Source organism: Phaethon lepturus, unplaced genomic scaffold, assembly GCF_000687285.1.
Source record: "Phaethon lepturus isolate BGI_N335 unplaced genomic scaffold, ASM68728v1 scaffold7633, whole genome shotgun sequence".
Classification (NCBI taxonomy): domain Eukaryota; kingdom Metazoa; phylum Chordata; class Aves; order Phaethontiformes; family Phaethontidae; genus Phaethon; species Phaethon lepturus.
Genome location: NW_010528304.1, coordinates 1 through 15,323, shown reverse-complemented (window position 1 = coordinate 15,323; position 15,323 = coordinate 1). Strand labels below are relative to the sequence as shown.

The 15,323-nt window shown below is 42.5% G+C and overlaps 1 protein-coding gene across 3 annotated transcripts; it reads right to left on the bottom strand.

Moving 5' to 3' along the window:
• Window positions 1-218: 218 nt before the first annotated feature.
• On the bottom strand, window positions 219-15,323 carry NONO (non-POU domain containing, octamer-binding). 3 transcript variants are annotated; one of them, XM_010283633.1, is made up of 10 exons: window positions 15,129-15,323; window positions 12,231-12,451; window positions 10,879-11,180; window positions 8,652-8,747; window positions 7,392-7,588; window positions 7,033-7,117; window positions 5,769-5,871; window positions 4,345-4,387; window positions 3,579-3,688; window positions 219-1,281 (listed from the first exon to the last, which is right to left on the bottom strand). In XM_010283633.1, exons 1-10 carry the CDS (start codon window positions 15,247-15,249, stop codon window positions 1,144-1,146), a joined length of 1,416 nt encoding a protein of 471 aa, XP_010281935.1. In that variant the 5' UTR covers window positions 15,250-15,323; the 3' UTR covers window positions 219-1,143. The 3 variants fall into 3 exon arrangements, with proteins under 3 accessions (XP_010281935.1, XP_010281936.1, XP_010281933.1); XM_010283634.1 differs by having other exon boundaries at window positions 12,231-12,424; XM_010283631.1 differs by having other exon boundaries at window positions 12,231-12,424; window positions 15,084-15,267.

Here is a 15,323-nt window from a genome sequence, read left to right as displayed (position 1 = left end):
CACATCAACAAGTCTTGCATCTCGCTTCTCTGTGACCACAACATAGACACATCCTAGGTGCATCAGGAGCTCCTTCACTGCATTCTGAAATGCTGAAGTTGAAGGTCTCATTCCAGCACACAAGTAAAATTCGTTCTGTGACAAGGTCTGAAGCTTGATTTACTTCAATCCATATGTACACATTTTTATTCAAAAAACAGAAGAGACAATACACCAGATAAAAAAGGCTTAAAATCCACTTTAATAATGCATTCCTGTAACATTCCTCAGACAAACTCAAACTTGTTAGTGGGACAATTACAGCTCATGTTCAAACAGTTTACACTAAATGAAAAATCTTGTAGTACTTCTACACAAAAGACAGGCAAGGTTAAGATTATACAAACATTTGTTTCAGTTAAATCTTCAGCATGAGATACAGTATCTTTGTCCAATAGATTGTACTTTACTACCAGTAAAAATAAACAGTGATACAACACGTTATCAAAAAAGCCCATCCAAACAAGAGCCTCCCAGCCATTCAGGCTGCACATGACGGTCAACTACTTTAAAGAAACAGATGGTCCAGATAAAAAGAGTAACTACAAGTTAGGAGGAAAAAAAAAAAAGAAAAAAGAAATACATGAACATAAAATCTCCCCCAATTCACTACATGACGGATTATTTGGAGCTATATAAATTTACAGAATCATGGGAGCTGCAAAGTACCCAGATGCTGCCCTGGTTCTCCAGAGACTTCCCTGTGCTCTTAAGCAAGGTACACTACACTAAAAAAATGCCAAGACATACTGCAGTTTTATCTAGTTTAGTCTCAGGTCTTCGGCTGCAAATAGGAAACCTGGCATGGTCAAGGCATTAGGGTCCTTGCCAGATTTTACCGTTACTGAACAACCATGGCAGCCTCCCAGAATCCATTTTTTCACATTGAAATTATAGGAATGCACCACATGAAATTTTCTAAAACCTTTACCAGTCAGACTGCACTCCCCTTGTCCTTGAGTGGCTTTACCAAAACAGGCCCTAATTAACTATTTTTAATATCTTCCCTCCCGCCCCTTCCCCCCCACCCCGACTTGAACCCTGTACAGCCTGCCAAGATTCCGTTCGTCTTTGGGGCATGTGCAGGGGGTAGCTTTAATCCTGTTAGTATCTGCGACGCTTGTTAGGGCCAAAATCACCCCCTGGATTTCCTCTGTTGAAGGCAGGAGGGTTCCCTCCCATCGCTCCAAGGCCTTCCATTGCGCCGCCCTGGCCAAAACGATCTGCAGGCGGTGGTGGAGTCTTGTAATGAGGACAAATGCAGAAGAGTCAGGAAGAAAAACAAGGAACAACAAAGGGCAATTAAAAGCCATTTGAGTTGATTCAAATTCTACCAGGATTCCACTATTCCAGCTGACTGTGCTACAAACCTTCAACCCACCAAAAAGAGCCCCAAAGCCCCCAAACTGGACTGTCAGGGCCACTGCAGGACCAAGTCTCTTTCCCCACATTGACTTGTTGTCAAGCATACCGGAACACAGTTTGCACCATCTCACAGACTAGTGCCCTGTTGTGGAGCATGTGAGTAATGCAGTCTGGGAAAGGAGAACTTCACATTTCCACCATATTCCTTCACCCAAACTGAATGCAAATGAGGAGCAGTATACTGATACTACAGCACGATCACAATCCAGGTGTATACAATACTCCAATTCCAAAATAAGTCTTCAATACTAGTCTTGTGCCCTGATCGTATACTGTTATTTCCATTCCTTTGGCTCTCCCCTCTCCCAGCTGGGTTAGTGCTATTGCACAGCCTCTTCCTTCCAGCAGGCAGAAGATGATCAAAGGATAGTTCAGGTTGGAAGGCACCTCAGGTGGTCTCTAGTCCAACCTGCTGCTCAAAGCAGAGTCAGCTGTGAGGTCAGACTAGGTTAGTCACAGCTTTATCCAGTCAGGTCTTGTAAACATCCAAGGATGAAGACTGCACAACCTCCTCCACTGCTTGAATGTCCTCACGGTGGACATGGTACTCCCTTTGGGGAAGTTACTGGAGGCAACCACTGCCTCTTCCTTCTCCCTGGACTGGGGCTAAGTGACTACATAGAGCAGAGCTGCTTTACACCAGGCTCCTGGGTTCCATTTATTCTTTGTCCACGGGTTTACAGCAGGGATACATATATACACAATGCAATGTGATACATATATGCACATTGTAATTGGTATTAGTACTGTAGATGACTCCACGGTATTGCCTGGTTCTACAGAACACAGACCCAAACTTCAGTAAAATTGCCCACAGGGAGGTCCCAGGGACTCTCAATGCTCACTTTGCTGGCAGTGCAGGGGACTAGCAGTAACACAGCGCTCCTTCTACCTTTTTTGCTTCCGTACAGACAAAGTTCTGAGTAATCATGAACTTTTCTTGTAGGGCACATCACAGGGAAGGACACTGCAATCACTCCAAGCAGCTGGAGCAAACATGAAAAGTAACTGCGCCCTACATGAACAGAAAGCTGGAATACATAGGCCCAGTAACTCCTAAAACCAAGCACATGGCCAGGATAAATAGTTTTCAAAAAGACTATATATATTTCTGGCCATTAGGGAAACAGCTTATTGCTTTTTGGTATAAATGGTATTATTTATCATATTGATCTGAACTCACCTCCCCTTTCCATTCCTGTCTTCATCTTCCCCCTTAATTTCCTTGTGTGTAGTACGCATTCCCTTAAACTCAGCCGCTCTAGTGTCCCTACCACTTAGGTACAAAAGCTTATAGCCAAATAAAACTGTTCTTTATGACAAAAAAATTTCTGTGATGTAGCAGTCATGATAGATCAAAAAGTCTAAGTAGGAAGGTTTGCAGGAAAATTTTTTATTAGACCAATTGATATAAACTGGTAAAGGAAGATGAACTTTCAGGACAAACTTGACTGCTGCTGTTTCTGCTGCTGACTGAAAGTGCTGATGCTGTGAGAGGATCGATCCTCTGTATGACAAAGAGGAATGACAGATGCCACAGAAGCCATGGTCTATTGTAAAGTTCTGCAGTAAAGTTTAAAATTAAATTAAATATAAAAATTAAAAGGCAAACAAGTAAGCATAACCTCCACTGATTCTTGCTCTTTACCTCCTAAGCAAATTAGCTTAACTCATTTTAGCATATTCACTATTACCATACTCATTTTAGCCTATTAGCATAGGAGATAATTGTTTTTAATACTGGTGATGGACAGAACATTCCTGAAAGCTTGGCTTTATGCCTGCAAGAATCCAATCTCAAAACACTCTATTCAACAAAGTGCTTCCCATTATGCCATTTAAAAAATAACCATAGATTATTGCTAAGGACTAACAAACATTTTAGCACTAACTATCCTGGAAGTAAAGTAAGCAGTTATTAGACTTGGCTCAATCTCCTGAAAATTACCAATCAGTATCAAGGCAAGATTAACTTCTAAAGATTTCAGCAAGAGTTAAGCAACAGGTCTAGGTAGACAAACAAGCTTCAACTTTACCAGCACAGTGCTTAACAATGGAAGCAACATAATCTGCATTTTAAAGGTGTGCACAAAAAGCAGATGGCGATACATTACCATTCCCATGGCTCCATCAGGTATCATAGCTCCAGGACCAGTCGCAGGAGGTGCAGCAGCTGGGACATTGGTACCACCCATAGCTCCTCTATTGTTCATGCCAATGGTACCTGGAAAAGAAAACCGAAGAATAGTCTTGGCAGACACAGCGACTGGGATATACTCATCACTCCAGAGCCACAAAACATCATGTAAGCTCCCCGCAGTGTTACACTCAGGGACAGAGTCCTAGTCTATTAACTAGGTTTGCACTATTAGGTCAAGACAAACTAATCTTGCATTCCAGTATTATCTGAAATAATACTACAGCAGGCTCTAACACTCACCACCTTCATTAAACACTAAGCCCCCATCGCCTTTTCACTTGCTCTTGTACGTGTGGCTTGAAACTCTAAATCATGTAGTCAAAATATGGAAATACAGTAACCAAGATCATTCCCTGGCTCAAGGTTTAGCACTACATGTCGTACCAGTTTCTGTATCAGTCCAGACTTCTGAAGCATACTGTCGGTCTGATAGCAACTTCAACCAAGTCTTTTGCTTGCTGAACTGAGTCTCTCACAAACGTACAGCACTGTCTCATACCCAAATTTTGTTATGTTTCCTGTCACATGAACGCTTCCTGTCACTGACCTGGGAGAAGATTACTATGACTGAGTTCCTAAATAAGAAGCCAATAAAACAAGACTACTCAAAAAATGTACGTATTTTGTAAAGGAGGAAAGGAACATGCATAGGAACAAAGATGGCCACAGAATACTCTTACCTCCCATACCCATCTGTCCCATTCGCATGTCTGGTGGCTCCCTCTGGAAAAAGAGACACTCATTTCAAATTATAAAAATTCAGGCTTTTAAACAACATAATTATACTAATCCAGTGAGTTCTGGGGGTTTACTACTGGAAACTGTGTAGAAAAGTCATTCTCAGGGTAAACTTCAAAAGAAGGTCTGAACTACCTTCACATGATTAACTACTGAACAAACAGGTCTTATTTAAAATCTCTCATTCTGAAAGACTGTTTTTCACAATCATAGTAAAACATCCAGCAGCAAAGCTACATCTACAGGTTTTACCAAACAGCAGCATAGAGATATCTGATAACTAGAAAGATCTACTGAGCAGCAGTAACACATTAGATAGAATTAGTTTTGCTACCTCCTCAGCATAGCTAAGAAGCTTTTTCTGTTGAAAGGAATGCAAGCTTACATAAAGATGCAGCAGTGGGTCACTTCCATTAAAGTACCAGTTAGAGAGTCCAATTTCTCTTTTATTAACTGAGCATAGAGGACATACCACAGATCTCCCTCACTGAAAAGTTAGGAGCACCTCCTCACTTCAGTGAGGGTACTTTTTCCACAGTGGGAACTGAAGAACAGATTTCACTTCATCTGTCATCTCAGCGCCACTATTTATTATATGAAGGCGCTAATATTTAAGATAAATCAGGAGTTCTGCTATGCAGGACTTATAAATTCACACATTTAGATCAGTCACATGGTTTTGGCCCTTTTGGTTTGACACACATTTAGCTATCTTGCTTAGGGGCCAATTTTTCGCTAGCATACATAAACACTTGTCACCCTGCATCAATGCCATTATACCACCTCATAGCACTACAGCTGCCTACACAACAGAAAGCTGCTGGGACTGGAAATTAGTTGTAAGGCAATTCTTTATAGAACTGGAGATACTGCTATTAAAAGGCAGGTTACCACACATTTTACATTACAAGAAAATACTTGACCAACTGACTTTAAAGCACAAGCAATTATCACGCCTGCAGCAGTGTCTCAAGTTGGGATCGTTTCATCTAACCATGACTAAGACAGACTGCAGGCTAGGGATATAGCTGGACGTACGACCGTAAGAGGGTCCTGCAGCAGTACTTCAGGACTGTACGTCTTTGTTACTGTTAGAACAAAATTACTTAGCATATATTCTTCTGAACAGCAAGACAGCTAGTGAGGGTTGTACATGAACAGCAGTGGGACAGCAGCTGGGGTATTTGTATTTTCCAGACTAAACTGTATTAAGATTGGAGAGAGTCAATAATTTAGGGCAGAATGCACTAAAGGTGCAGAGTCCCTCAACCAGGAAGTTAAGCATTTACAGAAAGCCCCATGCTGTGGAAGGCAAAAAACTAATGTCAGTTTCCAGATGTAATGGGAAGGCAGAAGGCACTCATACCGCATCAGCAAAATTCCCTTTAAATCCTTCCTGCTGGCGTCTCATCATCTCTTCTTGCTGCCTTCTCATTTCCTCCTCACGGCGCCTGCGTTCTTCCTCTTGCCTGCAAAAAAGGTACAAAGATGCTCAGCACAACATACACCAACCATTTGCACTGCAGCGTTGCGGCGCTGCCTAATGGGCCTTGTTTGGAAACCTACAACTTTAAGAACACTATTTTGCTGAGGCTGTAAAATACTAGGTACCTCATGATGAAAACAGAAACCTGTATGTGCACCAAGATATCTCCCACACTTTCAATTTTAAGGAGTTCATTATAAAGCTCTACATGAGCACACCCATGTGTGTGTCTCATGAGAAGCGGCTGAGGGAACTGGGGTTGTTTAACCTGGAGAAAAGAAGGCTGAGGGGGAGACCTTTATCACTCTCTACAACTACCCAAAAGAGGTTGTAGCTAGGTGGGTGTCAGTCTCTTTTCCCAAGTAACAAGTGCTAGGATGAGAGGAAAGGGCCTCAAGTTGCACCTGGGGAGGTTTAGATTGGATATTAGGAAAAATATCTTCAATGAAAGTGTTATCAAGCATTGGAACAGGCTGCCCAGGGAAGTGGCTGAGTCACCATCCCTGAAGGTATTTAAAAGTGTAGATGTGGTGCTTAGGTTTAGTGGTGGACTTGGCAGTGTTAGGTTTACGGTTGGACTTGATCTTAAAGGTCTTTTCCAACCTACATGATTCTATATAGACAGCAGCTCCCAAATAAATGCGGACTACATGCAAGATAACACATACAAGCCAGACAGTTCTCAAGCCCCTTCTATTACAGAAGTAGTCTGGAGATCTTCCTGGAGCTTCTCAAAATGACCCTGAGACAAGGAAGAGCTGGAACGGAGAGGGAAATCTCTGAAAACTAAGTTATCCCTCAAACAAAAAGCTAGAATGGAGTTTCCCAACCTGCAGCAATGAAGCCACTGATAGAAAAATCAGAATCTATCTGCCTCTGTCAAGGAGCTAAACTGAGACACAGAACTGTAAAAAACAAACAAACAAAAAAAAAAACCCCAACAACAAATACTAATTGGTGGAAGAAACTCCTAACTCTTCATCTTAAGCCAACTGCACATGCTCCCTAAGAACAAAAAGCCCCAAAATAACAGCCACACTTTAGGTAGTAATTAAATTGTCACACTGAACAATTAGGTGCACTGAAGAAATGTTTCATTCCATAATATTACGGTTTCACAGCATTTCATAACCTGCCCCTTTACCTGAGTTCCAACTGTTTACGTTTTTGTACTTCTTGGTTATGCAATTCCTCCATTCTCCTCAGCTCTTCCTGGCGTCTCATTAAATCTGTGAGAGATAACAGTAAAAAACCCAAACTCATCTCCCACGTCACCTCTTATTAATTCCTGAACTAGGACCATAACATACAAAAGAATAAGGTAACAAAGCCTGCAGCAATACAGTAACACCTCTCCATTCATTTGCTGCTACCATGCTTGGTTACAAGTCAAGCAGCTACACCACGGCTCACCTTCAGCGGATTTTAGCCAGACTACTGAGCTACCAACCCCTGGATGTTGCAGGGTCGTGTTCCCATACCGTATTTATCTTTAACTGGTACCTTGCCGCATGAGCATAACTTGGTGCTCATGGCGAGCTGCCTCCATTTCCATTTCCAGCTTCTCTCGAGCTTCCTTGATGTTGCGGTCTACTTGCTCTTGCTGCTGCTTCTCCATTTCTATTAGAGCCTTCCAACGCATGGCATATTCATACTCAAAGCTGCCAGGCTGTGCAAATCGAGGAGGCTGCTCACGCTCCCTGTCAAACAAGGAAGAACTAGCGAGTACTTCAACAAAGCAAGGAGGAACCAAGAAAAATTCATTTGTGTGTTTAAATGCAATGGCTGGTCCTTTTAACAGTTAGAAATGCACTTTTTAGTGCAACAAATAAGGAATCATTTTGTCTTCTACTTTCTCACAAATAGCTATGCCTGAAATACCAGTTTGTCTGCTCCTCAGGAATCATCTGACTGGAAGGGGAAACTTAGGCAAAACCCTCCTGCAGGATTAATTATACATGGAAACTGTGTCCCATCCTCCTCCATAACAAGCAATGACATTGCTCTCGTAGGACACCAAAAGATTCTGGCTAAAGACATTTAGAAAGACTCTTGAAAGAAACAGCCTTTGCTCCTGCTGCACATCTTATGGACGGAACCACTCCAGAAACAAACACTGCCCAAACATTTGTATTTCTCAATCTCTGCAGCCCTGCACCTGGAGCACATGACTACTCCTAGTGCAGCCTCCCAGCTCCTGAAGCTCTCATCTTTCTTACTTGAAAGATTCATGAGCTCACATGGTTTACTAATTTCCACTGCTTAGATCATGTGATACCTACTTACACTGGGAAGCCTTCAAAGACCATGGCCTTATACCTGGATAGCTCTACAATCTCCTAATGCTATTCACGTAATTCCTTAAATTTTCACTGTGGGTTCAAACCTCTTTCCTCTACAGACTTTCCATAACACTTAGAGCAAATAACATAAGTCTTTTCTTCAGCTTCTCATCTGAGCAAGGGGATCTCATGTTATCTCAAACTGACACAATTTTCTATTCCAACAACTGAAATAGACTTATGAAAAATATGTGGAGGCTGCCAGTCTTATCTAGCAGTGTGGATCCAAAACCACTGCTTGCTTTCAGCTAACCATAGCAAGAGAACAGTGTATGCAATTCTCTTTCTGGAGTCAGGTCACATTTACAGAAAAAAGGAGGACCTTCAGTAGCACTGATGAGCCACTCTCCTAAGACTGAGGCACTAGTCAGTGTTCTAGGCCACAGGTAGTCTCATGCCCTGTCACATGGCAGGCACATACTTGTGATATTGCTGGTTTTTGATGACTAGTTTCTCTGGTAGTCCCTCTTCATCATCATACTGATCCATGGGCTCCACAGTGACAGGCCGAGGGAATCTGCAAAGAAAAGATGAGGTGCTTTCAAGAAAATTCAAGAGTGAGCTTGCAGTGTAGGAAAGCATGTGTACTGTGTTTGAATTTACAAAATAGCACTGCTCAAAGAAATTCAGAGCAGTTGGGGATCTCAACCAAAGCAAAACCAGAATACACTTTGAGCACTTCTTTTCTTTCTTTCTAGAATAGGAGCTGAACTGTTAATCAAAATCCTTGTTGAATCCAAACCAAAATTGTACTGGAAGAAGAATACTTGTAGTTACTGGTTCAAATTAACAGCTTAACTGGAACCTAACATTCTCCACTAGGATCTACTCAGCATGAAGTCTTGTAGTCCCTAGAGTCTGGTTTTTCTCCCTTTCCTCCCTTGCTACACGGCCAACCATGGGCTGCACAAGTCCTTGTGTGCCTTCTACAGGTGCCTAAAGCAAAGAGTAACTATATAGCTCTTCACTGGAGGTTGCTGGCTGTACCATTCATACTCCCCTGGTGAGACCACCATGTGCCATTATTGCCAAGCAGCAGTGCTCTGTAAGTGTCTGTGGGGCCCTGTCTGAACTTCCCTCCCAAGAAATCCACTTCATAACACAGACACTGCACAAGTGGGCTTCTGTCCTCCTGGTTTCTGTGTGTGTAAGAAAGTATTTAACAGAAGCGCCCCCAGCCTCTGAACTAGCTCCCCACCACAGCACTGACACTGCTCATCCGCAGCACAAAGCAGCACTGCAGCTTCTCGTTAGCTCCTCAACCCCATTTGCCAGGGCCGGGGAATGGAAGAGAAATGATCACGCTATGCCAAGTGGTGCCCAGACTCCAACAGGAAGATAGGATGTCAGAGGCCAAAATCTCTCTCCTCAGCTGAAGATCCACAATATAGCTTTTCTCTTCAATGTGACATAGTCCATTATTAATAGTCTTATTTTACAATATGAACGAATTCCAACCAGTTAATCTAGCTGCTCTGTCACGAACCAGGACACACTAGAACAAATTTAATCAAAACCAAACCACAACTAGAAATCAGCAACATACTGGTTTGCTGTCCTAGATACCAGAATCTAATACAGACAGCTACAAAAAGATTGAACATTGCCCTCAGGTGCCCTCAATTATACACTGGTAGTGATTAGTTTTGCATGATCACTTTAAAAAATTTGTTTTCATGGTTCTTTCATGATATAGACTCCTGAATCAGGAAAAGCTCCCCAACAGCAATCTTCCTGCAGAGCACTACACAAATATGCTGGTTACCCCCAAAGAGTCTCAGGGAGAAAAAACAGGTATTAAAAAAACACCCGCTTTTTGAAATTGAACATGCTTGTGTACAGCTGTGCCACATGCAGGCCTCCAAGAAAAAGAAGTGAGAAGCACAAAGCTTTTACAATTACTTAAGAAATTAGCAATATAGCCCAAATTTCAGGAAGTATTCTATTCACAAATTCTAGGTGCATACATGCAAAATATACAGTAATTTTTATTTCCAAGAGATCAAAACGGCTCCCTCTTAACAGTTAAAGCAACAAGCCATGCTCTGTGGAACGCATCTAGAATTAGTCATTTACTTGAGCAAGTTCACACAATTATGCAAGCGCATGCTTTGTTGCCTTATGATATTCAAGCATGAGGAGAACAGTCTATTATGGCAAAAACTCCAAACAAACCATTCTATCTGACCAGCTTCTCTGACAGATCCTGTGCCCACAGTGGTGGACTAGCATTCCACCCCAGCAGTGCATGCTGCTGAGTGGAGACCCATCCCAAGACTTGCCTCTGAAGCGACTGAGAACACAATTAACATGCTTGAGATTTGTTTCCCACAAATTATATGGACGGTCTCTGAAACAATTTCTGCTTCTTAAAGACTGTTTTAATTTCCCCAAGAAGGCTTTATCAGGAAGTTTTATACACTTACCCCACTAGCAGCTTCCCAGAAGAAAGTTTTCAGACCTGAGTTTCAGCACTCAAACTTGTTGGAACAAAGCTAAGTAAAGTTCTCCCTGAGCAAATCACCTACCACCTCCTGCCCCATATCTCATCTGTCCCACTCTGGTGTTAAGAAACATTGCTCACAAGCCAATGCCATCCATCAACCTGCACACATGTCAGTATAGCACTTCTCACTCTCCACACTTACGTAGTTAGCAGGAAAGACCCATCACTACATCTATCCAGGGCTTTCCTAGCAGCAGGCTTCCCTGAGAACTCCACAATGCCTTTCCCAGAGGATCGTCCTCTGTCATCCACAATAACCACAGCCCTTTCCACCTGGCCAAACACTGAGAAGGCTTCCTCCAGGAGCTCATTGGACACAAACTGAGGCAGGTTCCTGACTGTCAGCGATGCGCTGTGGCATGCAAAACGCACTCTTAGCTGCTTCCCACGTAGAGGCATGTTGTCTAGTTCCACCTTTGCAATCTCTGCCAGAGTGCGAGTTTCCTGAAGATAAAAAAAAAAGTTATCATTAAAACTCTCAATGCAGTACAGAATCAGCCAGTCACAGTCACAACAGTGTCACAAGCCTATTTCCCCTGAACAAGTACTTCACAGAGAGGAACAAATAATGCTCCCATAGCATGGCAAAAGGTTTCCTAGCAAACCGTAGCTATTCTCTATTATCAATGACTCTAGCTGAATAGGCATGTACAGAGTCTGAGGGGGGGAAAAAAAAAAATGTATCAGACATAAGCTTAATCCAACAGCCGGTACAAACTAAGCAAACAATTAAATGATCATTATCTATCAGACATATTATATTAAGGCTGGAAAGCATGCCTCTTTTTTTAATACATGAAAAAAATAAAAATCAAGATTCAACTATTAGCCAAGTTTGCTAACTGTAAAAGGAAATGCTGATTGTATGACAATCCAAGAAAGACATCCTATGCCAGTTTCACACCTTTCCACTCATTTAAGTCGCTACCAAGCAGTTACAGTACAGCAAAGTGCCCCAGACTTTGGTGTGGGAACCTCATGCTCCACCCCCTCACCTTGCAGCTTTCAGAAAGATAGTACCTGTAGTACCTGAAGTCTGAGAACCGTTACTCTATGTTGGCAGCTACCTACCCCTAGCCACGCTTCAATGTGATCATCTAGAGATCCCCTACCTCAAAGGCATTAATCACTCCAGTGATACTGCAGTGACAACCTCTGTTCATAGAAATTCCATGTTCACACCTTTCCAGAAAATGGAAGTCCACCTCGCCTATAATAGCATCATTTTCATGTTTTTTTCTGTCTTCTACCAGCTGACTTGAGTAACTTTCAGATATCTCATAAATCCTGCCATGAGGTGCCCGAATTCACATTCCTTCTCATAACATGCTGTAGACAAACCACTTGTAGAAGCTGATCCCATATTCCAAGTTACTAAAATCAACAGCAGGCTTAATTAGCAAGATATCTGAACATCTCCTACTTCCAATTAGCAATACTCCTCCAGTGTAAGTCATTGCCACAAAAACACCCCAAAGGTACCAAGTCACTCACCAGCCTGATAAAGCCAAAGCCTTTGTCCTTGTGTATGAAAACTTCACCTGCTTTGCCATACTTCTCAAATAACTTTCTCATCTCTTCCTCTGTAATATCTGGGGGCAGATTCCCCACAAACAGGCGGCTTCTTTGGGTGAAGGTCTTTTCACCAGGTTTCCGGAAATTCTTCAGGTCAATAGTCAGGCCTTCATCTGAGGGGAATAAGGTACACAGCTGCTCTACAGTTGGGGGGATAAATTCTATTAGGTTTCATCACAGTGAACACAGAGACATAGGACAATATAGGTAACACCACCCATTCACTTCGGTCTCAAACCTCTCCAGCCATCTCTACAGCAACAATGGTATTTTATTTCAAAATGGGCCCATATTCTTTAAAAAAAACAAAACAAAACAAAAAAACCCCACATGCTTGGACCTCAGTGCTCATTAAGACAGTCTAGAACTAGAGAAAGATAGACTATCTAGAAAGATAGTCTAGAACTAGGGAAAAGAAGAACACTGCCACTTGAAATAACATGAGAGATTTCACTCAACTTTTGGACATCTGGTCAAGATGACTGGCCTGCCATAAAATCAACTGTAGTCACAATACAGGATTTTGCTATTACAACCTGAATAATTATAGAAAAGCCAAAGTTTTGCCAGCAAGCAAATTTTTACTAAAAAACACAAAAACACCAAAACAAACAACCCCAGATGTCTAGAAAAATATGCAAACGAGAGGAAATTTTGCCCAGACAGATAACATTTGAGATAGCTGTCATTTTATGAGATGGGACTTGGGCTCTAGAGTCTTGGGTTCCAAGCTGAAGAGACGGCTGGAATGCTGGAAATAGCAAAAAAACCCCACCCCGAAAAACAATCATATAGGTGAGACCTCAGAAAAATTACAAAGTTCATCACAAAAAAAATCTATATGCAGTAAGTAATGCTATATCTAACACTAACCAACAGGACAGATTGTAGGAACATTCTCAAATCCCAACATGCATATGCAATTTTTAACCCTTAATTCAGCAAGAGTCCAGCACGATCTTGAGAGCTCTGCTATATGCCAGACACAGAGATGGCTTTATCATCACTTTACCTTCCTGTGTCCCATTCTCTTAAATGTGCATGGAACTTCCCCACACAGGACAGCAAGCCATGGAAAGCAATTCCTTTGCTTTGCAGATGCACACCTCATGGCCACACATATGAAATAAAACAATGAACATGAGTGGCTTGATTCAGGCTACAAAGCATGGCACTAACCAGGAAAGGCTATTCATGCAAAGACAATGCATGCAAGACATGCAAAGACAACTCTTTGGTGAGAATAACCACAACTCCACGGCTAACACTACAAAAAAAAAAAAAAAGACTGACAGTACAGCTATAGAAGAGTAGTGAGAGTAAGTGATCTACTTCACACAGCAAGGGTGCAGTGTGAAGTGTTTTGTCTTGTGAACTTCCTCACACCATTATCTGAAGTATTTGGGGATCAATTGCAAAGCCTGTGAATACACTAGGAGGGACTGAGGGCAGAGTTATATCACTATCACTGTTCTGCCTTAAGTAGATCCACTCAAAGGAACCTAAGATACAGTCACTCCCTATTAGATGATCCCTGTGAGAATACCACAATATAGTTGTTGTGCTATATTGTTTCCAACCTGACTGGAAAAGGACTGGTCTGCCACGCTTGTCTATTATCTGCTATGAACTGTTAAGGAGCCTGTTTAACAGGGGCCACCTAATAAAAACACGCAGGAATTTTTTTATTAGCCTAGTATCTCTGCATGTGTGTGTATATAGTTAAACCTGCAACCTTGACAGAAAAAAACCACGGAAGAACCATGCAAACTGCACATGTGACTTCTATACGCTTTTGTGTCAAACAGCCAAAGAGTCCAAACTTAACAACAAAAAAAAAAATTTTAATATAACTATGCACTTCCTCCCCAGAAAATGCTAATGGCAATGCCTTGCTGCAAAACTTTGAAAATATCAAGTTAGATCAGTTAAGGCCCCAGCAGCCATTAATGCATATTGTCTCAGCTCACAAGCACCCCCTCTGTATCCCAAGTAACAGAGCTACAGTACACACTGATTAAGAACAAACCCGGAAACACACTAGATTAGAGTAACAGCCATCGTCAATGTCAGCTGGTGTCATTCAACTCGAATACTGAAATACTGTTAAGTAAAACCGGGTATCTCCTGGTCCCTGCTACGTGAAAAAAATCGTTTTAACGGGTAACTGCAGGTCGCTGTAACAACGTTCTTACTACAACTGTATCTTTACAGAGAGAAAGTTTATTCCACTAGCATTTAAAGGAATCTGTGTTGAGAAGCCATCTGTTATGGTTGGGGGGAAAAAAGGAAACAGAGCCAACAGAAAACAAGCAATCTCGTATTTGCAAGGTTTACAGAAACACGGTTAAAGGTTCAGAAACTTCTAAACTCTTTGAGTTTTTCTTGAGAATTCGAGACAAAGAAGGAACCTCTATATCACTGCCCAATTTCGGGAACACAGGAAACTTGCAAACAAATCCCAGTCAAACTTACAGGAGCCGCATGCATCTTTGAGTAGACCAGGCAAAAACAAAACAAACAAAAAAACCAACCCCAAAACAACCCAGCTGCAATTCAAACCACCGCGTCCAACAATGGAAAAACCTGACTATTGCAGGTCAACAGCGAATACAAGTCGCGGTTTGCTTAAGGACCTGAATTTTTATTGTTTTAAATTGAAAGAGCGGGTTTTGCTTGTTTCCACCAAGACCTGTTGCGCCCGTATGGGCTAGCAGCTAAAGCGGGACCCGAAGTTACCCTCTGCAGAGAGAGCGGTCGCTCAACGCCTACCCAAAGCGGGGCCGGGCGGCCCCCCGCGGCGCGCCCGGGACTCACTCTGGCTGTTGGCCTGCTGCCCGTTGGCGGGGATGGACGGCGGCGGGTGCTGCTGGTGCTGATGCTGTTTCCGCGGAGTGTGGTTTTGCTTCTCCATGTTGAACCCCTTGTTGCCCTGCATCTTCCCCACCTAAAGGCAGACACGCCCGGTTCGCTGCGGCCCGGAGCTCGGCCCCGGCTCCCGCCCGCGGCCCC

Coding starts and splice junctions, on each gene's coding strand:
- NONO (XM_010283631.1), bottom strand. CDS start 15,249: ATGCAGGGCAACAAGGGGTTCAACATGGAGAAGCAAAACCACACTCCG. Junction 12,425..15,083: donor GCCGCCCGGCCCCGCTTTGG/GTAGGCGTTGAG, acceptor TATTCCCCTCAG/ATGAAGGCCTGACTATTGAC. Junction 4,388..5,768: donor AAGGGAATTTTGCTGATGCG/GTATGAGTGCCT, acceptor CTCTTTTTCCAG/AGGGAGCCACCAGACATGCG.